This window comes from Lynx rufus, unplaced genomic scaffold (genome assembly GCF_022079265.1).
Source record: "Lynx rufus isolate CCGP_SWC_20201006 ecotype Redwood Valley unplaced genomic scaffold, mLynRuf1.p SCAF_3, whole genome shotgun sequence".
NCBI classification, from domain to species: domain Eukaryota; kingdom Metazoa; phylum Chordata; class Mammalia; order Carnivora; family Felidae; genus Lynx; species Lynx rufus.
The window spans coordinates 70,622,047-70,649,339 of NW_025814845.1; the positions used below are offsets into that span (position 1 = coordinate 70,622,047).

General features: G+C 37.3%; 1 protein-coding gene across 1 annotated transcript in view; it reads right to left on the reverse strand.

Annotated features, from left to right (window-relative positions):
- FAM13A (family with sequence similarity 13 member A) overlaps positions 1 to 8,871 on the reverse strand; it is a 333,262-nt gene extending 324,391 nt beyond the window's left edge. The window contains exon 1 of the mRNA XM_047091509.1: positions 8,767 to 8,871. Coding sequence (XP_046947465.1) covers positions 8,767 to 8,871 — 105 coding nt within the window. The remainder of the gene's footprint in view (positions 1 to 8,766) is intronic.
- Positions 8,872 to 27,293: the final 18,422 nt, after the last annotated feature.

Below are 27,293 nucleotides of genomic sequence, written 5' to 3' on the forward strand. Positions count from 1 at the left end.
GCCAGAAACAGAAGGATGCTTTTTAAGAAGTTACAAAGACTCAACTAAAGTTAAAGAAGTAATATGATAAGAACTATAGTGTTAAAAACATTTCATTTTTGGAAAAATTAAGACCAAAACATATAGCTTCAGAAAATCCAAATGGGCTTAAAACCAATGCTGCATATTAGTATTTGAAGGCCTACCTGAATTATTTACAGTGTAAAGCACAGAAATAAAGATTTGTGTATAAGATCATTTATTTACATTTTAACTAAAACTAGTTTCTTAAATATTAAAGGAATCTCTTGAAATTAAGACCAAAAGTAAATTACTATCATTGATAAGACAATTTTACATCAAAATTCTCCTTGAACTGTTTTTCTTTAGCTTTTCCACTGCTATTCTACATTTTTTCTAGAATGAGCCATTCAACTGAGTTCTATTGTAGAATTTCAATTTATATCTTTTTTCATAGTAAAAATTTAGCAATCTTGTAATAATATCCTCTGTTTCATTTATACACACACACACACACACACACACACACACACTTAACAGCTTATTAAGACTTCATTTACCAGTTAAAATCTGGGACCTAGCCTTATTATCAAGATCATGGAATTCTGCCTTCAGCTTTGGACAATCACCCAGTCCTCCACATAGAGGAAGCCCTAACTGAAAGAAGGATAAGGGTTAAAAGACCTATGTGTGCTAAATTTCCAAAAGTCTTACAAACTGGCTGAGAGCTACCAATTCTGGGAAGTACACACTGATTCAGAGAATCCTAGGACATTGCAAAGATACCTCACCTATAACTCTAATTCCATGACTTTCCTATGACAAGTCAACCCATGACTACTCATCCTCTTCTTTCTTACTTGTGGTGATGGAGCACTGATCACCTCATGAGACAACCAGCTCAATTTTTAGATACTGCAATCTTTAGACACTTCCTTCTACTTGGTCAAACTGTTTCATTACATTCTACCCAGCTCTAGTCTGCCCTATGATGTGCAGGGAAAGTCTATATCCTTCTATATATTAGACAATTTCAAGTAATTTATATATTTCAAAATGTATCTGTAAAAAAACTATAGACATTCAAATATTCAGTGCCTTCATGATTATAAACTAATCATTATTTAGTCTAGACAGCTACCATTCCATTTTTTGAGTAGTCTTTATTCTTATTATTTTTTTTAATGTTTATTTATTTTTCGAGAGACAGACACAGAGCACGGGCAGGGGAGCGGGAGCGAGAGCGAGAGCGAGAGCGAGAGCGAGAGCGAGAGCGAGAGCGAGAGCGAGAGCGAGAGCGAGAGCACGAACCCAAAGCAGGCTCCAGGCTCTGAGCTGTCAGCACAGAGCCTGATGCAGGGCTCGAACCCCACTGACCACGAGAGCACAACCTGAGCTGAAGTTGGGATGCTTAACTGACTGAGCCATCAGGTGCCCTGAGTCGTCTTCATTCATAATAATTTAAATATATGCAATCAAAACTCAAACATGAGAGTTTAAACTAAAAAGTCTCCCTATCCCAGTTACTATGTTTCCTTGCAAAAGTTTTCTATGCCTAATTATGGATATGCATATTATTTTTAAAAAGGAAAATATAACTATACACTATTGTGTATTTATGCACCTAGTTTTTGTTACTTGATCAATTTGGAGGTCTTTCCAAACACATACAGCTGTTTAATATTATATTATCTAGAGATACTATACTTGATTTAACCCATCTTATTTACTATAATGTTTAGGTTATTTACAGTTCTTACTATTACAAGTATTTCAGCAATGAACATTCTTGCCAATATTTTTACATAATTGTACAAGTTATCTGTAGGATAAATTCCTAGAAGTGAGATTGCTAGATTAATAGGTATACAAATTATACATTTTGACACATACTGCCACAGTGTCCTGCAAAGATGCTCCACTGGTCTACATCTTGATCAAGAGCATGTAATGCTTCTGTTACTTGTGAACGTACCATTCATAAGCTTTGGTCCATTTTTAATTTTTATTTTTTTTTTAATGTTTATTTTTGAGAAAGAGTGTGCGAGTGGGGGAGGGGCAAAGAGAGACAGGGATAGAGGCTCTGAAGCGGACCCTGTGCTAACACAGCACGCTAACGCAGTGAGGCAGTGAGCCGGATGCAGGGCTTGAACTCAAGAGATTATATGACCTGAGCCAAAGTTGGATGCTCAACTGAGCCACCCAGGCGCCCCAACTTTGGTCCATTTTTTAAAGGCCAGTTTTCTTTTTCTTACTGACTTGTACGAACTTTTTCTACATTAAAAAAAAAAAAAGTAAATTTTTTTAAGCCTGTGTATTATAAGTATCTGTCCTAGTTTTGGCATTTTTAAATGTTATTTGGGATTGTGCAGACATTTTAGTTATTTGTCAGAAAAATTCACCAATATTTGTCTTTAGGGTTTCTAGCTTGGTTCTTCTTTAAAATTTTTTTTTTTCCAACGTTTATTTATTTTTTTTGGGACAGAGAGAGACAGAGCATGAACGGGGGAGGGGCAGAGAGAGAGGGAGACACAGAATTGGAAACAGGCTCCAGGCTCTGAGCAGTCAGCACAGAGCCCGACGCGGGGCTCGAACTCACGGACCGCGAGATCGTGACCTGGCTGAAGTCGGACGCTTAACCGACTGCGCCACCCAGGCGCCCCGCTTGGTTCTTCTTTAGAAAGACACTCCTTGATCCAAAATTATTGTTTTATGGTTTTACTTTGGTATTTATATCCTTGATCCATCTCTAGTTTAAAGAGCAAAGAAGAAATCCAGCAATTATTTTTATTCAACTGGCTAGCCATTATAATTTCAAATGTTTTATTTCTGTTAATATCTGATGTGGCAGACGCTCCAAATTTAACAATCTTAAAGAAGTAGCTGTAATAATTCAAAGTTGTTGCAGCATCTTTTCCCATAAACCAAGCTCAGAATGACAAATTTTTAAAAAATCTCGAATCTGCCTGCTAGTTACAAAACTTATATTTAGTTATATAACTTATAAAAACTTAATTATGCTATGATTTGCTACCTCTTTATAAACCATTGGAAATCCACAATTACAGATAATAGCTCAAGTAAGGTTTCTTATAGTTTCTATTTCAGAAACTACTAGACACAAGCTTCTTTATCTTTGGAATTTCAGTTGCGTAAATCACTTTAAGAGTTAGATTGGATTAATCTAATTTATTACCTTAGCCTAGTCTTCTTTACCCAGTCACCCCATTCTTCCACTTTATATGCTTCTTCATGCTCGTTTGCACTTTTCACCAGTCACTAATGCTTACTTACAATCTTCTGCACAGAGACATTAAACCAATATACACGACTAACTGTGCTTCAAATGAAACTGAAATTAGTAACCTAGATACTAGGGACTTTACCCATGATCAGATTCTAGACACTAATTTTGACCATATTTTTGTTTGATTTTTGAATTCTGTATGGCAGAGATGAAAATTCTTCTTGCAATACAATTCAGATTTCCATAGGAAAATTTACATGCTTTTGTTTGCCTGTTACTAATCTTGTCTTCCTCTAATACCTCATCAGTTTATTGTGGAAAAACAAAAGATTAAAGGCTTAATCCTGTTTAAAATTTGGTCCAAATCCAATAATATCAATAGTCCCTTCAGAAGTATAATCCATCTGTAAGGACAGTATTAAGGAAATCACCTTTAAAAAAAAGACATAAAGTAGACTGCCACATAACAAAAGTAATTTTTTATGAAGTTTTCAATGTATTTTTACATTACTGTTTTATTTGATTCTCACAACAATCCTGTTTAGGCTGTTGTTACCCCTACTTGATAGGTGCGGAAAGAGAGAGGTTAAGTTTATTGCCCAGGGTCACAGCCAATAGCCAATAAGTGGTTGAGCCAAGATTCAAACCCATGTGTCCTGCCTCAAATCCTGCCTCATTCCAGTTCATGACAAGCTTCCCAAAACCATCGCAAAGCAAGCCACTGCATGATGAAGTTTATCAATTAAGATGTTTTGGCTGCATGTAATTGAAATTCTAGTTCAAACTGGCTAAAATAATAAGGCCATTTATTATCCCATTATACTAATACAAAGGAGTTCAGGGGAAGGAAAGATTCTAAGCTGGTAGATTCAGTGGCTCATGAATGTCACCACTGTTCTGCCATTTGCTGATGTATTAAGATATCCTTAGGCTGTCTTCCCTCTTGATCCATAGATTAGATATCTGTCAGCAGCACCTGGGGTGTGTAATTCCTTGTTTACATTCAGTAGGAGAATTAGAGACAGAACTGCTCTATCCCAATTATGGAGCATACATCTTTCTCTTTGATTTGAGCATTTTAGGTTATGCGCCAGAAATAGTGTTTATAAATATTCCATGAGGTACTTCTCTACATTTCCAAACCACCTTTGCATCACATGGGAACATACGACTAGTTCAAAGAAATGAACTTTAAGAGAAATGAATCACTTCCAGAATGAGGCAGATAAAAACATGTGTACCTTCTCTATTTCCTTTTATCCCTGATATAAACTAAGGGATATATGGTCAAATGCTGAAACAGCAAATATCTCACAGAATGGAGGCAGTCTGGACACTAGAGTCACCAGATGGAAGAGAGATTCAACCTGCATCAGACTGTGAGTAATCCACAAATTTATCTGTTTCCCCAAGCTACTGAGATTCCAGGGATTTCCTGTTGGGACCCTTGGTATTAATTACCCTGATTAAAGCAGATTACACTTCTACCTGAAGGAAAGCTATGCCCTGACCAGCCCATATATCATCTGAGATGGAATGGATGTGCAGAATTACTCGCATTGGCTCGATGCAGTTTTGTAGTAAGAGAATTCATGTGTTATTCAGCTGGAGACTCAAATGATTTTTTAAAGTACAAAATATTTACAATTATACTGCTCATTCTCATAAATGGCAAATTGTGCCATTTTCACAAAAAGTACCGTCAAAGATTGAATGCTTTTGCAGGCATGCCTTTAGCTTTATGAGGGTCTTCAAAAGACCCATTTAAACATAAAATACACTGAAGTCAGGCATTAGGTTTTATAGTTTCACCTACCATTTCTGTGCTAATATTTATTGAACAACTACTACTGCCTAGCCCTGAACAATAGGTAAGAGATACAAATAAGAAAGGACACCTGTGTCCAAACTTTACTGTCTGCTAGTGAGACAAATATGTAATGTCAAGGAAGCTGAACAGATGGTCAAATGTTCTTTAAATTATCAAGAAAGCATACTTTTTAATAATGTCTAAGGTCAGAGTAAAGTAAATAACATAACCAAGATTTAAGATCATGTTTGCCAGTTTCCAAAATGAGCCTACATTCTAAACTCCAAACAAACAAAACAAAACAAAGACAGAAAACACAGAAGATGGAAAAAAAATGAAGAAATCCATCATGGCATTTAAGAAATGTAAATGTAGTCTGTTTGGGATGAATTTGGTGCCAAACATCAAACTAGAAACAACAAAGATAAATAACCACGATGGGTTTTGAAACTTGAATTTGCAAAATATTTGTTTGTTGTATTACTTAAGACAATTCAGTTCAGCCAAATAGAGAAGGGAAAAACAATGAGGAGAAGTACAACTAAGTTTCAACAATATGTAAGGAGATAGTGTGGTGGACACAGTTGACATAGATAATTAAGTAGAGATAGAAGAAACAAGTTAAGCACCCAACAGTTATGAGACATCAAATATTCATCTCTTAAATGAGTCACCCATTGATTATACCCTTGCTGGCCCCATGTGTTATCTGCCTGAAATATGCAGATAAAAATCCATAGCCGTTCAGGAGTCTATTTTAGCAAGTTAGAACTATACCTAGGCACACTTGTCTCTGATGATAGAGCAAGCTGTGTTGGCTCAGTCATGTTCCATCTGCTGAGCCCCCTGCACACACTCAACACTGGTCCTCAAAAAACCCACTGTGACCAGGAAAGGTTGATGTGGTAGAGAAGACGAGAAACAGAACAGACAAATATCATGTAACACAGGACTCAGAATGTGGGCCTTTCATCCCACTGAAACCCTTTCTATGTAGGTAAGCCTAGCAGATCTTTCCCTCCTTGCTTTGTGCTGTGTTTTAAGCTGTTCAATAAATCTGTGACTAGAATATCATAATATGGTTTGTGAACCTTTCTGTACTAGGACCACAGCTCCTGCTTGCACTATGGGATAGACATAAAGGTAGCTGAGGATACACAGTGATGAGGCTACAGGAATGGAGGGGTCAAATTAGGGACAAAGGCTACAAGGCCCAGGACATCCTTAGAATTGTTCCCAGCACCAACAAAAATTGGAGTTAACTCAGGAGGAGTGGACCGCAAGGCCTGGAGAATACCAACAGAACTTACCTACAAATTCACCGAAGGTTTGCTAAACACACCAGAGACCAGAACATCCACAATATAAAAATCGACACGCATGTATTCTGGGCCCCCCTTTCTTCAGCCATTGGGATATGGCAACTCCTACTTGCAAGCCCACCTTCCTCTAAATACCCAGATGCCACGTTGGACAGAACAGCAGGAGGTGCAAGAGGTCTGAAAGACTCAAGATTTCACCTGAGAGAGCTGGAGTCCTCTCAAAGTGACATTTAAAGCTAGAAGAGACTAAGGCAATATTAACTTGCCTTAGTTCCCATTCCGCCTGGGTGTAGTTTATTGAGGAAAAACAGATGTTATAGTGAAGAAGCTGCAACTTCTTTGTAAATATGAGTAGTAAGTGAAATTTTGAGCCACTTTGGCTTTACTAACAGTGCTAGTAATATGGGAAGTGATGAAAAGAATGAGGAAGAGAAAGGTGGTTAGTCAGTGGACATAGAAATGGAGGCTCTCTGAACTCCAATGAATGGAGTGTTCCACTTCAACATGTGTACGTATGCACACACACACACACACACACACACACACACACACTACAAATATCTAGTATTCTATTATTCTCTCTAAACAACTATCTTCAGTATCAGGATATCTGAGCCATTGCTACATATAAGATATGTCTAGGTAAAGAGGTCCCAAACTAAAAACAAGTATGCCAGCCCCTATGCTTACATTTACATAGTTCTTACCTTTCTGCCACAAACATGAAAAAAATTTTTTTTCTCCTTCAGCTATGTTTTTCCAGAAATACTATGCTAAAAATCCTAAAAACATAAGCATTTCCTATAAGTAGAACTGGGATAGAAAAAAAAAAAAAGGCTAACCTGAAGTTAAAGAATAGGAATGACTGAGAATTACTCCTCTACTAGAGTGAATAATCTCTTATATAGTATGATTTTCATGTCAACTTTACATGAAATTTTGCATATACTTTGGATTAAACTAAGGAAAAATATTCAGTTTCATACATGGGTCAGTGTGCATTTCAATCAAGGTAGAGATCAATGCATGCAGGCCACAGGCAAGAAGTAAGGGTCTAATCAGAGATGACTGTCTCAAGCCAAATAGGTTGATCTGCTGCTTCATACTCTACACATTTCCTGTCCTAAAGTATTTGTTTTCCAAACTTGGAAAGATGAAGTGAAATAGAAGGTCAGTATTTTACAATAGAAAAAAAAAATCAGATTTTGAAGAAAACTCTTGGGAATGATAAAAAGATAATCACCTGGATACCTGGATGCTACAAGGCTCAGGGCTAAGAAGAAAAGAGACAGACAGGCACACAGGATACCAAAAAGTTCCAAGCACAAAAATGAGGGAGTTTTACTATGAAAATTCAATCTGTGGGGCTGATTTACCATGTGGTGACCATTTTGGGCATATGTGTAAAAAATTGCCCAGATATCTCTAGATGTTTTAGGATGCCATCACAACCTACCACAAATCGCAGCTTTTTCTGAAACTTGAAAAAAAAAAAAAAGAAAAAAGATGTGACCTGTGATGATACAGAAGTCAGCAGATAAAGTTGATAATAAAGAATATATATTTCTCATTTAGCTCTTCTAGGGACAAACAAAATGCCCCCTTGGAAGACAATACCAGTTTATAAATACAAGTATGCTTGATATATATGCATTTTCTATATATTGAAATAAAAACTTAAATCACAGCATTCTGTAAATTGTATAATTGACAATACGTGGTTATTGCAAAAGTAGCATCAACAGAACTGCTTTTGAATTTATTAATTCAGCCCTAGAAATACATGCATTTTCTCATGGATTTTACATCAGTGGTATTTATTGATGCTACTGTATTGTAACCAGAAGTTTCTATACTCCATTAAGGTTTCACAAACATTTATCAAACAAGCTCTTTCTCTGTCACTTTCAGCAACCATGCTTCAACAGAAATTCTAGCATTACTAAAAGAAAACAAAAATGTGAATAGAAAAAGGTCATACACATACCCAGAAGGAACAAATTCGTGGCTATTTTCATTCGTTCTCAGTCTAGCCACTAGACTTTTCCAGTAACTACAATTAAGCATTCATATTTAACTCATCTATAATAAGGAAGTCTGAAATGCTCGAGAATGCTTTACTTTAAATCAAGTTGTCCTAACCGCATAAACTCCGGCACACTTATTCCTTCATCTTTTTTGGAAAGGCAAACAGACAAAAATGCTGAATGCTGCCCCAAACACTGTTTAACGTCCATTTGAATAGATAGGCATTTAAGTAACAAACCTTCCCCCACCTCCTAGAAAGGAAAAACAAAATCGCACAAACATCGCAGCAAAACCAGGAGGGCACAGGCCTCTCCTCAGCCCCGCCGTGTCCACAGAAGACGGGGGCGGCCTGTACTCACACAGATAGCGAGAGCGCCTGCCCCCATTCTCGCAGGAAGTGCCTGGTAGAAGTGATGAAGACCAGATGAAAACATCAAAATGACAGCAAAGTACGAGAATTCCATTCAGTAGATATGATTTCATTTGAAACACAGTTCCTAATCCAGAGGCCTCAGAGGGAGCGAAGAGCAGCTCCTAACATTTTCAGAAGCATGGTTTTGCTTCTCACTCGGCTGAACCCACATGGCTGGCAGGACTGCCTGGAGTTGAAATCTGATCCAGAGCGCCTAGTATTGGCAAGTAGAGGAGGTCATGTGACAGGGGCCTTAAGCTGCTGACATCTTTTTCTTAAACCTGACTTGCCAGATGCCACACACAGGCTTTCTCCGGTCAGAAAACACCCATCACCTGGTGGTATTCATTAATAGGAGGACTAAGTGCAAAACAGTGAATATGCAAACCTGATTCCTAGTTGCTACTCCTAAGAAAAATTCACATATTTACACTCAGGTTTCAATCTGCAGGCACATGCCTCACTTTTCTGAGACACTTTTCACTCCCACTGCCCCTTAGAAACTAGTTAAAGTCTATCAAAACATTCTTCCCTCCACCTTTAGTCTATCAGAATTGTTTTAAGTGAAAATACTTTATTTTATGCAACTCTTACCACTTCTCATTACTTTTGAATTATCTTATTCACAGACACTGGTGATCAACATAAAACAACATGTTTCTAGACTTCCGCAATTCAACATATGTGATTTATAGTGTGGAAAATCAGCCTCTGGTTGACCTTTCAACAATGTACTACTTCACATGCTGTGTCATTAGAAAATGTGACAGACTTTACAATTTCCAAATATTTGAACTGATAGCTAAAATATCCATTTCACATAAGCCAGAAGGACACTGTCCTATTTTTTTATTACCACTTTTTGGTCAAATCCTTTTTAGTGGCACATTTAAGAGAATGCTGACTAATACTGCGTGAGAAGTTTCCCTTTACCCAATTTTAGAAGACTTAAATTGCCCTCAACAACAAAACATAATAAAATTGTATCTTAAAGGCACAGGGTGGGAAGACCAGGGAAAGTGGAAATCAGTTCCCATTTCGGTACTTCCCTTCAAATGTATATTTCCAGCCAATCAACAGTGCCCACAGCAAAGCCAGAGGACATGACAAAGTCCATTTTATTTCCATGCATGCATTTAGAACATTGCAAAGACACTTCCACAAGGTGCACTAACACAATCCCAAGGCCAAACAATGGAATGGGAGTGGGCAAATGGACATAAACCCCTCCACTGAAAAGTAAAACTTTTTTCTGCTTCCACCTAATGTAGATTTTATCACTTCTGCTTTCCATTTACCCATTAGAAAACTAGACTATTAAAGAAAATTATTATAAAACAGACTTTTTCCAATACATTAAAATTTTGTCTTCTTTTTCTGAGGATACAAGTACTGCCAGTCTTTGGTGAAAAATAAAAGCCTAAAGATTAGGTCAATTTTTATCACCTATACTGGTTGAGGCACTATGCAACAATATACAATGATCAGAAAGACATGATATGTTCTCTTATGGATCATTCAATGGGAGGAGAGAGGAATGAAAATCAATAAGGCTTTTTAATTAGTCAGCACAGAGGCAGTAACAAAGAAGCAGAGATGAGGTAGTGAAAAAATAACAAAGGACACCCAAAAACATTTAACATATTTCGATTCTATTTTTTGTTTTTGAAAAACATAATTAAATCTAATTTGTGAGTTTTCCATCCTAATTTTTTTCACTTAACATTATATCACTGACATGCTTCCATACTGTTAACACTATAAACAATTTTAATCACATATAATATTATGTTCTGTATATATAACGGTTTTTTTAGTCATTCTCCTATTTTTAGGCATTTACATGGTTTCTGATTTTATGTGTGTATGTGACTGTAAGTAATGCTTTATCCTCATTCTGATTATTTTCTAGTCAAGACTCCAGAAAGTGAAATTGTTGGATCACGTTGAATATTAACATGTGCTAAGGTTGTTGACACACATTGACTCTGGCAGTTTATAATCCTCAATTCACGCTACCCAAGTTTGAATATTTTGTAAAATATTTCATAACTTAATAAACGAAAAGGACTTCTCACTTAAAATTCAGATTTATCATTAAAGATAAGAAAATTCCTCATTAGTCATTTGTATTTTCTAATCCATGTGTGGCATTGTCCATTTATCAAATCGTTACTTAACAAGTCTCTTTTATAAGCTCATTTTAAGGATTAAATGATATATAATCTATAAAAAGCTCTTAGTATATTACCTGGCAAATAGTAATAAAAAAGCAATTTTGGATGCTTATCATATGGTTGGATTATTTATCTATTTGGAATATTTTTTGAAATATAGCAAAAAATGAGGATCTAAATTGATTTGATTTTTATTTTTCATTTAACTACTGTGGCCCACATGGTTAATTCTTTCCAGGATGCAATCTCTCTTTCTGATACTATTAGAGCTTCTTTTCCCTCTTAGTTGGGGCTGAGCCCATAGTTGTTCATCTACAGATTACATTTCCCAACCTTTCATACCAGTAGATAGGGCCATGACTCATTAACAGAGTGTGAATCGATTGGGTATGTACAACTTCTGTGTCGCATGATTCATAGGATCCTTCCTCTTCATCACATGTTGGAATGTGAATACACCTCACTTGGATCATACAGGAGAAAGAGTCCCAGGGGATGAAAGACTGAGCAGATGGAAGGAACCTAGACCTCTGAATGACCTTGTGGAGTATGGCTGCATTAACATGCCTGTATCAATTAGACTCCCATTGGAGAAAGAAATCAAACTCTCAAATATGTTACCATATTTGAAAGTCCTGTGTGTAAAACAAGTTTGTTTTTCACCTAATATACTAACCAAATGACTCCCATTTATTGAGCAAGTTTTTCATTTCCCATGTATGATACTATCCTTACTATATATTAAATTCATATACGTACACATACACAACCAGGGTCTTTTTCAGACTAATATATTCTATCTAGGTTTTTCTTTCTTCCATAGTTTACCTAGTTTTATTCCATATCCATATTTGAATAACTGTATCTTTATAATTGACTTAAATAGCTGATAAAGATAGCCTTCTCTAATTATTTTTTCAAAACTTTATTGCTCCTTCCCAATTTTTCATGATGGATTTCAAAAACATTAAGTAATGTTAGAACAAGTTAGAACATCAAAATATTATACCTTGCATTATTGTTCCTAATACATATATAATAATACTACATAAGGATGACAAAAATCTAGTCCTTATTTTCACAAGTACTTGTACACTATTATAAAGTGAAATTAGTACTGTGCTAAACTTATCCTTATTTTTGGTAATGACTATATTTCACGGCAAAAAGATACCCTGAATAGGCCATTTAACAAACAGAACTAAAAACATTCTTCACATCAAACAATGTCTTTCCATGGAATAGATCTAAAATTGGAGTCCGAAATAATTTTCCTCACCCCTAAAGAGATGCAAGTGATAGTAGAGTCTAATTCCAGAAAGTTCTCTGAGCTGACAAACATAGATATTCCTAAGTATTGATTTATAAAGAATCTTAAGATATACAAGCCCCAGCCAAGAGAGTTGTTTATATAAAATATGAGCTATCACTTTTTTTTCCCAGAAAGAATAAAGAAATTGTAACAAGTATTTTTCAGAATAGTTCACTCTGGTAGGCTAATTCCATGACTACTCCCAGAAATGCTGAAATACCAGGTCAGAAAAGGATCCCTATTTTCAAGATCTGTGGGCTCCCTGGAGGAAGGAGTCAAGCTGACTTCATAAAGGATGGTCAGATCCCTAGGATGCTTCATTCAAATGACCCTGTAACCTGGGGAAGTTTGATGAAGGGATCTAAAAAGGCCAAGTTGTCCTCTAGCCACCAAAGAAGCTAAAAATCCTTCAAAGTCGATCTCTCTGATGTTAACTGGCAGAGCTACCAGTTTTCAAAAGACAAAATCTCTTCAGCTGGAGTAGCAATAACAGTTGTCAGAACAGCAGCGGTCAGCAGTTACAGTACTGCTGGCCACATAGCAGAGACCGGCGAGTATCATGGGGTGTGGTGGTGGCGGCACTGACAGCATCAATCACCTGATGCCCATTGGAAATGGGACATTGGAGGCTTTTCCTCCCAAACTCAGTCTGCCTATACTCCAGCTCTACCTCTATCCCAGCTACTACTCCAGGAGTACACTAGCCTGGACCAGAATCAATGGCATCCAATCAGACAGGGTATCAGTAGTCAGTCAGCAACTATTTATTGTTTATATACTATCTCTTGACCAGAGAGGTTCAGATATTTGGGGTTTTGAATCTCTAGCAGCATGTGCACCTGAAAGATTATTTGCTCTAGGTCAGCAGTCAGCAAACTACAGTCTGTGAGCCACATCTGGCCACCACAGGCCCCTTCCAGCTACTCTAGATCAACTCCGGTTGCACCCATCTGTTTATATAACATTCCTGGCTGCTTTGGTACTACAGTGGCCAAGGTTAGCATCTGCAACAGAGACTGAACCTATGGCCCACAAGGCCTAAAACATTTACCATCTGACCCTTTACAGAAAAAGTTTGCTGACCCTTACTGGTTGGCTATTCAGTAACATTACTGGGCATGAAAATCCTTATATATCCAAAGAAAGACTCTTCTACGGGCCTTGGTTCCTTGGAAAATAATGGGAAGTAGGTCTTTCTTGGGTTTATTAGTCTATTTGTTACCACTGCTCCATTACCTGGCCTTGGGACTATTCTTACCTTCTTCTAGTTATTTTCTGAAGGATTTTCCAGAAAGAGGTCCAGTTCATAATCTGATCATATTTCTGTTCTGCAGTCTAGGTGCATTCTCATCCCATTTGAGGAAAAAAAAATTACAATACTCCTAGGAAAAGATCGAATGTTCTGTAGCCATGGAAACAAATAGCCAATATAACTCATTTTAAACCTGTTCAATTGATCAACACCTTCCCTCAGTAAACCAAGTAATTTTGCAAGCCAACCTATCAGTAACAGCCCAATTAAGAAGGGGTTCAGTCTAATAAGTATGTCTTTGAGTGTCAACCAATCAATAACTGTCTCATTTGAGTAACCACTCTCCTTCCAATGATGTCACACTCCTGCAAACCCACCTGTATAATTATCATCAGTCTGCTCTGCTCAGAAAGACCATGCCTGACCATCAGAGTTTTCCCCCACTGTGACAGTAAGTTCAGCTTTGTCTTTTTGTCAGGTACATAGTGTTGATCTCGTCATTCTTTGACACATCCTTAGTTTAGACATCCCAATTCTGTGGGTCATTATTTAAGCCTTATTGTTTGACCTGCATTTCTATTATTTCCTCACTTGCTTGCCTAATGTCCCTTTTTTCCAGTTCTGTTTATGGCCCCACTTAACGCTTGGCATGTCACTTGACTAAGGCTAGACTGGATACTATTCCCTATCCCTTTCCTGGAAGCCAAAGCAGATCCACTTTGCCAGCGTCCACAGAAGGAGAGAATCAGGACCCAGTCCTGTAAGAAGTGGACAAGACTACTGATGGGAATGAGAGGTTCCATTCCTCAGTCCAGGAAAACTAGACAAGAGCTGCATTTTCTTTTGAAAACAGTTTATTTTCCCACTAAGTTTGCTAAAACCATAATTTAACTTCTATATTTCATAAGCACTTATATAATAGACAATGTGTACCTATTAGTATTCGAGGAATTATGGCTAAGAGGAGGTATGAATAATGGTATAGTACTTGAACTATGAAGTATATGTAAGAATTTTTTTGAGGACACTATTTGCAAATCTTGAGAAGGTATTCTGTTTGGCCATTCTGTCTCACCAGCATAGTGATTTGAAAGGCCACATACCTAGGTGGGAATTACTAGCAATCAACACAAACACTTTAATACCCATTGTTCCTTACTCTGCCTGCTTCACAGTTTATGATTACTTCACAGACCCTGAAGGCACTTGAGTCTTAATCCTTCAATTAACAAATACAATACACGAAATTGTATAATCAAATTTGAAATGTGTGCCCTTAGGACTTAAGAATTTGAAGCCAGGGGGCGCCTGGGTCACTCAGTCAGTTAAGCATCCAGCTCTTGATTTCAGCTCAGGTCATGATCTCATGGTTCCTGGGACAGAGCCCTGCAGAGCTTGCTTGGGATTCTCTTTCTCTGCCCCTCCTCCATACTTGCGCACTTGCTCTCTTTCACAAAAATAAATGTTAAAAAGAAAAGAATTTGAAGAAAGCAAAAAAAACAAAAAAAAAACCAAAAAAAAACAAAAAAAAACCAACAACAACCCATGATGGATGAAGGTCACTGGAGCTAGAGCTGCAAGAAGGCAGGCGTTGAGCGGACTTCTACAGAAGTCACTGATTATGAAGGCAGGGGAGGGAGAAGGCATTCTTATGTGGGTCTTTGTGATGGGCAAAGAGACAGACATTAGCATGAAAAGTAAGGGACTTTAAATAGAAGAATAAGAAATCTAGGCAGGACCTCAGCCATGAACTAACTACTGTATGTTCTTAAATAAATAGCTTGACAAAAGTGCTGCCAGATTAATCTGAGGTCTGACTAAAATGTGCTAAAATAAAAAGGAAACTTCTTATAAATAAATGGACCCTGTTAACAATTGCCCAGCTGAGAGGATAATTTCTGGAATTTATATACTGAAAGATAAATCACAAACTTTGTAGACAGAACTTGTAAGACTGATAACTGACTTTATATATGAGGCAAAAGAGGTGTCACGTAGTCAAGAACAGCATGAAGGAAGACTCTAAGATTTGTTTGCCAGGACAATGAAATTGTGCCAAGTAGTGTATCTTAAACTCCAGTCTGCCTGGCAAAGTTCCAATTTATGCTTGTTGATTCAATGCAGTTATTAATAGCATCGCTTTTCACTCTTAAAAGTGTTCTGGAAAGGTGAGGCTGAGGGAGGTGACAGCGAAGGGTGCTGCCCGAGTATCAGGACTCGCTCTACCAGGATCCTAAGAAGGGAGAGTTCAAGACTTCCATCTTTATATGTGGAATCTGAAAGAAAGAAAGAAAGAAAGAAAGGAAGGAAGACAGAGGAAAAGAAAGGAAAAGAAAAGAAAGGAAAGGAAAGGAAAAGAAAAAAAGAATGCCACTAATATGGAGGATAATATCATATAGTCTAATTAGAATCCTAGGAGGAAATGAAAGATTGGACTAGAAAAACATTTTTGAAAATAAAAGCTGAAAAATTTCAAAATTGATAACAAACATTAACCCTTAGCTCTACAGACCTCTAGAAGGATAAAGAAAACCACTCATATTTTTAGCAGTGCTAACAATGAGAGTTAAAGACCAAAAAAGCCTTTAAAGTAAACCAGAAAAAGATGCTTACTTTTTTAAAGTTTATTTTGAGACACACACACACACACACACACACACACACACACAGAGAGAGAGAGAGAGAGAGAGAGAGAGAGAGAGAGCAAGCAAGGGAGAGACAGAGAGAAGGAAAGAGAGAGAATCCCAAGCAGGCTCTACACTGTCAGCATAGAGCCCAATGTGGAGCTTGAACCCATGAACTGTGAGATCATGACCTGAGCCGAAATCAAAAGTCACTTAACTGAGCTACCCAGGCGCCCTGAAAGATGCTTACCTTTAATGGAACAATAGGAGTTACAACTTAGTTCTCAGAAGAAAAAATGGAGACCAGAAAATAATGGACTGATATGTACACAGGGTTTTGAGGGGGTGGGGTGAGTCAAAGAAACTCTTACAAAATTAAAATTACATATCCAGAGAAAATGTTCTTCATAAGATGAAGGTGAAATAAAAACATTTTCAGAGAGAGGAAAGCTGAGTGAATTTGACGTTAGTGAGTTCACACTATAAGAAATGCTAAAAGGAGTTCTTTGGGTGAAGGGAACTGATACCAGATGGAGAAACTGGATCTACTAAAAGGAATGAGGAATGTTGTAAGTGGCAAATATGTGGAAGCAGGTTTGATTCCCAGCAGAAGCTGTGGGTGTCTTGTGTGATTTGCTGTGATTCTGATGGACTTTGGTGTCCTGAAGGGACTTTAGGCAGCCTCATCATTTGGCTTCAGCATCTCCTAAAAAAAAGTTACACAAGATTATGGGAGCTGAAAACATGAATTCCAGTCCTCTTCACTTCCGATTTCCTTGGGGGGTGATGGCATGGTCAATGATCCTTGGATTTGTTCTCTCATCTCAGGGTGAAGTTTTCACTTAATATCAACTCTATACAGAAAGGAGAAAAACCTAAGTGTACAACTTACCAACAATTTGAAACATAAAATTCTTAAAGTTTAACTATCTTAAGAGAAAGTTGGAGGACCTAGAATCATCCTTAAGAGATAATGGCCTTTGTAAGGAGTTATCAAGAATGGCAAGAAGGGAGGCAACAGATGAAAAGCTAAATGGGTCCAATTCTGTACTTGAGGGTGAAACACATTTTAAAGAAAAAGAACAGAAGAAAAATCTAAATATTCAGACCTAGATGAATTGATCTCTAACTTTACAAAGAGGGCAATCCCACTAGAATACAAATCAAAGTCTATGATATCACTAGGGACTTTTCCAACTAGAGCTCACAGCAGATGGCATTTGGATATGGTCCTTCACTAAAAAGTCTGTCTTCATTGGAAAGATCTTTTCACTGCCCTCCACATACATTTTCACCTTGGCAACCAGGCTTCATTCCTCTACCTCTAATGCCGGTGCAAGGTCCTGTGGGCCAGTTTATGACATCAGGACCTGAGAAGGCATATGCTGACCAGGTCAAAATATCCCACCAAGGGATATTCTAGAGCCACCACAGCCTATAAGGAAGTTTTACAGAAATCTAAATTTCAGGTTTTATAAATAAGTTCTGTAAGTAAGATTTATTTGAATATCTTTAAAAATAGTTATAAATAAATCACTGTCTCAGTTTAGACTATGTATTATATGGCTACCCTACTAATAGAAGGAATTAATTAGTTGGGGAACAGAACATGTTTGGATAGAAAGTTGCATTTGATTTCAGGCAGATTCCAGAAATCAGTCACACAGTGGGAGGAAATTTCAGTAGGAAGTATACATTAGGAGCCTTTTCATAAACATCTCAAAGCCTGCTTCAGTCTCCCCTGGCTTCTTTAATCATCATAGCCTATTTATTCTACCTCTGAAAATTTTTCAACTCAATTTTCTCTCCGATATTGCAGCTATTCTTTAAAATTAAAAAAATTGTTAAATGTGTGCCTCATCAGCATTCCTTTGGTTCAAGAACACCACTAGCTACCCTTCTGAAACAGATTTGATTGTTACTTTCCTGCTTATTTTCTTCCTCTTCAGGCCTAAAGGCTTCATATATTGGCTTCAAGGGATCTGTGATCATGCAAGTAATTATATTTGAATTTTGAGTGTATGCACATGAATCAAGCATCTATCGTCATACTTTCAACTTTTTTAAGGAATAAAAACTGCTGGCCTATAGATTAAGTTCCAAACTCCTTAGCACAGCTTTCAAAGTTTTTCAAAATCTAATTTCATACTAGCCTCACCCCCATTATGTATCTTAAATTTTAGCTTTCTTGCTGGTAGTAGGCTGAATAATGGTCCCCCAAAGATGTCCACATCCTAGCTCCTAGGACTTGTGAATATGTCTCCTTGCATGGCAAATGAGATTTTAGGATGTATTTATGTTACAGATCTTGGGAAGGTTATCTTGGATTATCAGGGCTCAATCTAATCATATGGGTCCTTATAAGGAGGAGGAGCGGTCATGATAGAAGCACCAATTGTAGTCAAAGAGATCCCAAGCTGCTGGCTTGAAGATGTAGGAAGGTCACAAGCCAAGGAATGAAGATAGCCTCTAGAAGCTGGAAAATGCACGAACTCATTGAGGGTACCAAGAAGAAGCTTGATTTTAGCCAGTAAAACTGATTTCAGATTTCTGATATCTAGAACAGTAAGATCATAAAGTTGTGCTGTTGTAGGTCACTAAGTTTCTGGTAATTTATCAGAGTACTAATAGGAAACAAATACATTGTTGTTCTTTTTTTTTTTTAATGTTTATTTATTTTTGAGACAGAGAGAGACAGAGCATGAACGGGGGAGGGTCAGAGAGAGGGAGACACAGAATCTGAAACAGGCTCCAGGCTCTGAGCTGTCAGCACAGAGCTCGACGCAGGGCTCGAACTCACAGACCGCGAAATCATGACCTGAGCCGAAGTCAGCAGCTTAACCGACTGGGGCCACCCAGGTGTCCCTGTTGTTCTTTAAACTACTTAAGTGGTACATTGTCTGACTTCAGAATCTTTATGATCTTGTATTTGCCAGACATGCGTCTCCCTTTTCTTATTTAGGGAACTCATACACATACTTCAATGCCTAGCACCAAGGTCTCTAGCATTCCTAACACTGCTCCTCTGTGTGCGCACATATGCCTGCTTTAAACCACTTGTAAAATATTTACACACGGCATTGTTATTGTTTGCAAATTTATCTTTCTAGATTGAAATCCTTTGAGGACAGAGTAACATAACATTTCCTTTCAGGCCTCACAATATTCATATAGTTACTGCATTAAATGTGTGGTGATAAATCTTTGGTTGTTCCTGGCAACGCTTTGGGACTCACTTAAAAGTCAGGACAAGGAGTGCCTGGGTGGCTCAGTCGGTTAAGTGTCCGACTTAGGCTCAGGTCATGATTTCATAGTTCGTGGGTTCGAGCCCCATCAGGCTCTATGCTGGCAGCCTGGAGCCTGCTTCGGATTCTGTGTCTCCCTCTCTCTCTGCCCCTCCCCACTCACATTGTCTCTCTTGAAAATAAACATTAAAAATTTAAAAATTCAGGACAAGAAACAGGGATCACAAGAAAAAGAATTGAAATGTGTAAGCATAGACATGATTTGTAAGGAATTTTGGAGAAAAAAGTCCAGAGTTCTAAAAGAAAAAAAAAAAGAGAGAGAGAGAGAGAGAGAGAGAGAGAGAAAATATAGTGTGGAAAAACAGGTGAAGGTAGTCAAAAGGTACAAACTTCCAGTTATAGGATCAATTAGTCCAGTGAATGTAATGTTCAGCCCAGTGATTACAGTTAATAGTCACTATTAACTATGTATATTTGTATATATGTATTAATATTTATATATTCACTGTATATTTGTAATCTGCGGAGATCTTAAAAGTTCTCATCGCAAATAAGAAAAATTTGTATGTAAAGTGATGTGAGGTGATGGATGCTAATTAAACTTACTATAGTGATCATTTATCAAAATTATACATATATATATAATCAAATGTTGTATACCTAAAATTATATTATATGTCTATTTTACCTTAATAAAACTGGAAGAAAAAATAATGATCTAAAGATTTGTATTTCTGTAAGAAATCTGAATATAAAATTTTAACCTACAATTATATTAAGAATATAAAATCTGTAAGACAAAAGGACTATGTAGGAATATAGTGCTCATGGAAAGATATGTTCATAGTCCTTAATATTTGAGTTCTTCATTTGCAACATCTTTTTGCCAGGAAGATTCCTTTTTTTCAAATCTCGTCTCTAAATAAAGGTTAAGTTGAAATTCTTGAGGCAATTACTTTTGATTTTTTTTAAATAAAAATCCACTTGTATATATGGATTGTATATGACTTGTGGTTGGCATAGTCCCTCACCTATTGCAAGACTGTAATAAATAATACAGCATATATAGTTTTTAAAAATCCAGCAAGTAAAAAAATACTTTGCTATATATAATATATATATAATTATGTATATATGTATGAAAAATGAGAAAATATTCCTATTAACTGAATAACAATTCCCAGAACTAGAATTACAAGATGTTTCACTTTGTGAGGGGGTATAGGGACGAGTCAGTAACCATTGTTTATCATCCAAGGCTTTCACTTGTGTTCTCATTTACTTATTACAATTCCACAGCATACGTATTATTCATGTTTGTCAAATGAGACCGCAGCTCAAGGGAGGTTGAGCAGCCAAACCTACGCTGAGACCTAGGTTTTCACAAATGCATTAAATTAAGATAGGTTAAATCCCCATTTGGAATGCACCTGGTTTCTAATTGTGACTAGGCTAAGGGTACTCATGTTATGAATATCACTGTCAATTACAAGATATAAACAGTAAACCAATATTTCAACTGAGAAAAATACTAGAACAAGAGGTACCTTGAGAGTTTTTTTTAAATATTAATTATAAGCACATTTACCTATATTATCTCATTCAATCAACATGAAAACAAGCTAGGATATAAATGGCAAAATTCCCATTTTGCAACAAAAAAAAAACCACTTGAAATTCATAAATCAAACTACTTGCCCAATCACACAGCTGGTAAGATGTATACACAGAGAATATAAATTTAATACTTTGCTTATTTATTCCCTTAACAATCAAATATTTAGTAAGATAATACCATGTGCCATGCACTATTGCAGACTATGTTCCTCTCCAGTGGATTACTTTTAATGGATAGAACTTCTACTCCTGGAAGCCTTAAAATTCATATATGAGTTATAATGTGCTAGGCTGCCATGGACTTTAGGAAAGATGGAGGGGTGCTGCTATAGGATTCTTGTACATTCATGTGGCAGTTAACTGTTTAATAACAACATCTCACATGGCTACAGCTGTAACAGTTTATTTTGTACAGACACATATTGATACTAAATATCTATTTTATGTATAACAATGTTTGTTTCTCTTCATTAGAACTATTGCAAAACTCTTAGTGGTCAAGGACTTAACTACCACAACCTGAGACAAATCAATTTCCTAATCATTTATATCAAAGAGCCTCACACTAGGGAGGCTGGGAAGATGGCAGAGTAAGAGGACGCCAAGCTCACCTCAGCCCACAGATACAACTAGATAACACTTCCATCAGTATAAATAACCCAGAAACTGACCTGAGGACTGACAGAACAAAATCCACAACAAAAGGTGGAGAAGAGGGCACATCAAAGAGGGTTGGAAGGGTGGAGACACAGGAGGAAGCAAAATGGACCAGGGCACAAAACAGGCTATCATACCTGGAAGCCTGCACAGGTAAGATGAATCCCCATGGCATTTGGCTTTGAAAGCGAGAAAGACTGAATTTCAAGAGTTCTTACAGCAAGAAGGACTTAAATCCTGGAATTTTAAAAATCAGCAACTTGGTCCTGGAAAGGCCCAGAGAGCAATAGGAAGCCTAGTCCCTGCCCTTAAAGAGACTGCACCACAAAAAGCCCTTTGGAGTTACAGCAGAAAAACACCTGGAGCATATGGGAGAAAGAGCTATTTACTCGTCTCAGAGCATGTCCCAAAAGGGCAGAGATCCTAGGAAGACTCCTCCAAGAACAAAGAGGCTGGCAGGTACCAATTCCCTACCCCCTACCCACCCATCGTCTCTTAGAATAAGCACAGAGCCAGCTGCAGGAACCAGAATGCTGACATTCACCACCTAACTTGTTTACATCAAGTCCACCCCCACGTTCTTCAGCAGATCAGCCATTTCCAGTCACACGTGCTTCAGTCCCATTGCTGTGGGTCTCCTCATCCAGAAGACTAGTACAAGCCTCTGCCAATACCACATCTCCTGATGAGCATGCTTTTGGAGGCTTTGGTCTGATTGGGGGTAGTGGGGTGGCAGCAGCATCGGTCATGCAGAAGCCTGAGGCACACCTTGTTAAAATCGCACCTGCCCCCACCACACAGCCCTGGTCGGTGGTATGTGTCAATTCACAACCAGACTGGCACGCATGTTGTTAAAGCTGCTCACCCACGCTGGGGACCAAACACTGCTGCAACAGACAAAGACAGACTCTGCAGATGACTGGATTGAAGGCAAAGGCAGCCAGGACACAACAGCAGGGCACACGTAACACACATAGGAGAGACCCCCTGAGACACCAGGTTCTGGGGAAGAGGCAACACTGTACCGCAGGGCACTACAGGAACTTTTCTTCATACAGCCACTGCTTTCAGGAGCAGGAAGCAGAGCTGACTTCCCTAACACAGAGAAACAGAGATTTAGACAAAATGAGGAGACAAAGAATACATTCCAAATGAAAGGACAGGACAAAATCACAGCAAGAGACCTAAGTGAAATGTGGGTAAGTAATATGCCAGTCAGAGGATTTAAAGTAATGATCCTAAAGACACTCACGGTACTTGAGAAAAGAGTGGAGGACATCAGTAATACCTCTAACAAAGAGATAAAAAAGAATCAGAGGTGAAAAACACAATAAATGAAATAAAAAATATACAAAACAGAATAAATAGTGGGCTAGTGGAAGCAGAAAAATGAATCAGTGAGTGACCTAGAGGACAGAGTAATGAAAAGTAATCAAGCTGAGCAGGTGAGAGAAAAATCATTATGCAAAATAAGAATAGATTTAGGGAACTCAGTGACTCCATTAAGTGCAAGAACATTCGCATTACAGGATTCCAGAAGAAGAAGAGAGAGAAGGGAACATAAAATTTATTTGAAGAAATAATAGCTGAAAACTTTCCTAATCTGGGGAAGGAAACAGGTACCCAGATCCAGGAGGTACCGAGAGTCCCCAACAAAATCAACCCTAGGAGGTCCACACCAAGACACATACAATTAAAATGGTAAAAAGTAGTGATAAAGACAGAATTTTTAAAGCAGCAAGAGAAAAGAAGGCAGTTAGATACTTCGAAAACCCCATAAGGCTATCAGCTGATTTATCAGCAGAAAATTTGCAAGCCACAAGGGAGAGGCATGATATATTCAAAGTGCTGAAAGGGAAAAATCTGCAGCCAAGAATATTCTATCCAGCAATGCCAATATTAGGAATAGAAGGAGAGAGTTTCTCAGACAAACAAAAACAAAAGGAGTTCATGACCACTAAACCAGCCCTCCAAGAAATGTTAAAGGGGATTCTTTTTTTTTTTTTTTAATTTTTTTTTCAACGTTTTTTATTTATTTTTGGGACAGAGAGAGACAGAGCATGAACGGGGGAGGGGCAGAGAGAGAGGGAGACACAGAATCGGAAACAGGCTCCAGAGCCCGACGTGGGGCTCGAACTCACGGACCGCGAGATCGTGACCTGGCTGAAGTCGGACGCTTAACCGACTGCGCCACCCAGGCGCCCCTTAAAGGGGATTCTTAATGGAAGGGAAAGACCATATGTATGAAAAGTAGGAAACATAAAAACTTATAGTAAAAATAAGAATATCTGTAAAAATCAGTCAAAAGATTCACAAAATTAAAAGATGTAAAATATGACACCATGTACATAAAATGTAGGGTGGAAAGGAGTAAAGGGGTTCAAATTTAAGTTAATATAAGCTGCTATATGCAGAAGATATTATATACAAACTTAATGGTAACAACAAGTCAAAAACCAGTAATAGATAGGCAAAGAACAAAGAGAAAGGAATCCAGTATATCACTAAAGAAAGACAATAAACTAGGAAAGAGAGCAAGAGAAGGGCAGGGACAAACTAAAAAAACAAAAAACAAAACAAAACAAAAAAACAAAAAAAACAACAACCACAAAATAAGTAACAAAATGGCAACAAATACATCTCTGTCAATAATTACCTTGAATGTAAGCAGACTAAATGCTCCACTCAAAGATCTAGGATGATGAAATGGATTAAAAACAAACAAACAAAAACAGAACAAGACCTAGCTTTATGCTGCCTACAAGAAACTCATTTCAGACCTAAAGACCCTTGCAGACTGAAAGTGAGGGGATGAAAGAAACATTTATTAAGCACGATGAGGTAAAGGAAAGCCAGAGTAGCAATACTTAGATCAGACAAAATAGGCTTTAAAACAAAGATTGGCATGAGGGACAAAGACACTATATAACCATAATGGGGACAACCCAACAATAAGGTATAACAATTGTAAATATTTATTTATTTATTTATTTTATTTTTTTTTTTAATTTTTTTTTTCAACGTTTATTTATTTTTGGGACAGAGAGAGACAGAGCATGAACGGGGGAGGGGCAGAGAGAGAGGGAGACACAGAATCGGAAACAGGCTCCAGGCTCCGAGCCATCAGCCCAGAGCCCGACGCGGGGCTCGAACTCACGGACCGCGAGATCGTGACCTGGCTGAAGTCGGACACTTAACCGACTGCGCCACCCAGGCGCCCCAATTGTAAATATTTATACACCCAAATATGTAAAGTGGTTAATAAAAACATAAAGGAACCCTTCAATAGTAACACAATTATAGTAGGGGACTTTAACACCTCATTTACGTCAATGATCATCAAAACAGAAAATCAATAAGGAAACAGTGGTTTTGAATGACACCCCGGACCAGATGCGTTTAACAGATATATTTAGGACATTCCATCCTAAAACAGCAGAATACACATTCTTTTTAGGTGCACATGGAACATTCTCCAGAACAGATCACACAGTAGGCCAAAAACAAGTCTCAACAAATTTAAAAAGATCAAAGTCATATCACGCATCTTTTCTGACCACAACACTATAAAACTAGAAATCAACCACAAGGAAAAATCTGGGAAGAACACAAATACAGAGAGGTTAAATAACATGCTAAATAAACATGGTTGACATGAATGGTCAACCAAGAAATCAAAGAAAAAATAAACACTTACATGAAAATGAAAACACAACCATCCAAATGTTTTGGGTTGCAACAAAAGTTGTTCAAAGAGGGAAGTTTATAGCAATACAGGCCTACCCCAAGAAGAAAGAAAAACCTCAAACAACCTAACCTTGCACACAAAGGAGCTAGAAAAAGAACAACAAAACCCCAAAACAGCAAAGGAAAGGAAATAACAAAGATTAGAGTAGAAGTAAATGATTTAGAAACTTAAAAATCTCTATAGAGAAGATCAATGAAACCAGGATCTGGTTCTTTGAAAAGATCAACAAAATTGATAAAACTCTAGCCAGACCCATCTTTAATTCATTAATTAATTAGAGAGAAAGCGCACGCACAGGAGCGCACATGCACACAAAGTCATCAAATGGAAGAGGAGAAAAAACTGATACCACAGAAATATAAGTGATTGTTAGGGATTATGAAAAATTATAAACAAATTAGACAACCTAGAAAAAATGGATAAATTCCTAAAACATACAACTTACCAAAACTGAAGAAGGAAGAAATACAAATTTGAACAGACTGATTACTAGTGAAGAAATTGAGTCAGTAACTACAAAAACTCCCAACAAACAAAAGTCCAGGACCACACAGCTTCACAGACAAATTCTACTGAACATTTAAAGAGTTAATACCTATTCTTCTCAAACTATTCCAAACAATGGAAGAGGAAAAAAAACTTCCAAATTCATTCTATGACCAGCCTTACCCTGATACCAAAACCAAATAAAGACACCACAAAAAAAGAGAACTACAGGCCAAACTCTGATGAACACAAATGCAAAAATCCTCCACAAAATATTAGCAAACCAAATCCAACAATACATTAAAAAAAAAAAATCATTCACCACAATCAAGTGGGATTTGTTGCTGAGATGCAAGGGTGACTCAACATTCACAAATTAATGTGATAACATCACATCCGTAAGAGAAAGGATGAAAACCATATGATCATTTCCATAGATGCAGAAAAAGCATCTGACCAGGTATAGCATCCACTCATGATAAAAACCCTCAACTAATTAGGTTTCCAGGGAACATACCTCAACATAATAAAGGCCTTATATGAAAACCCACAGCTAACACCATACTCAATGGGGAAAAACTGAGAGCTTGTCTCCTAAAGTCAGGAACAAGACAAGGATGTCCACTGTCACCACTTTTATCCAATATAGTACTGGAAGCCCTCGCCACAGCAATCAGACAACAAAAAGAACAGAAGCCAAGTTGGTAAGGAGGAAATGAAATTTTCACTCTTTGCAGATGACATGATACTATATATATATAAAACCCTAACAATTCCACCAGAAAACTAGAACTGATAAATGAATTCAGAAAAGTTGCAGGATACAAAAATCAATGTACAGAAATCTGTTGTATTCCCATACACTAATAATGAAGCAACATTAAGTGAAATTAAGAAAATAATTCCATTTACAATTGCACAAAAAAATAAAATAGGAATAAACTTAACCAAAGAGGTGAAAAACCTCACTCTGAAAACTATAAAACATTGATGAAAGAAATTTGGGATGATGAACAGAAATGGAAAGGAGTTCCATGCTCATGGGTTGGAAAAATAAATATTGTTAAAATGTCTATACTGTTCAAAGTAGTCTACAAATTCAATGTAATGCCTATCAAAATACCAACAGTATTTTTTCCACATACCTAGAACAATCCTAAAATTTGTATGAAATCACAAAAGACCTCAAATAGTCAAAGCAATCTCAAAAAAAACAAAACAAAACAAAACCCTAAACTAAAACAAAACAAAAAAACCCTGCAAAACAACAGATACCTCCAGGTTTTGGGTTTTTATGCATCACAATTCCAGACATCAAGTTATATTACAAAGCTGTAGTAATCAATACAGTATGGT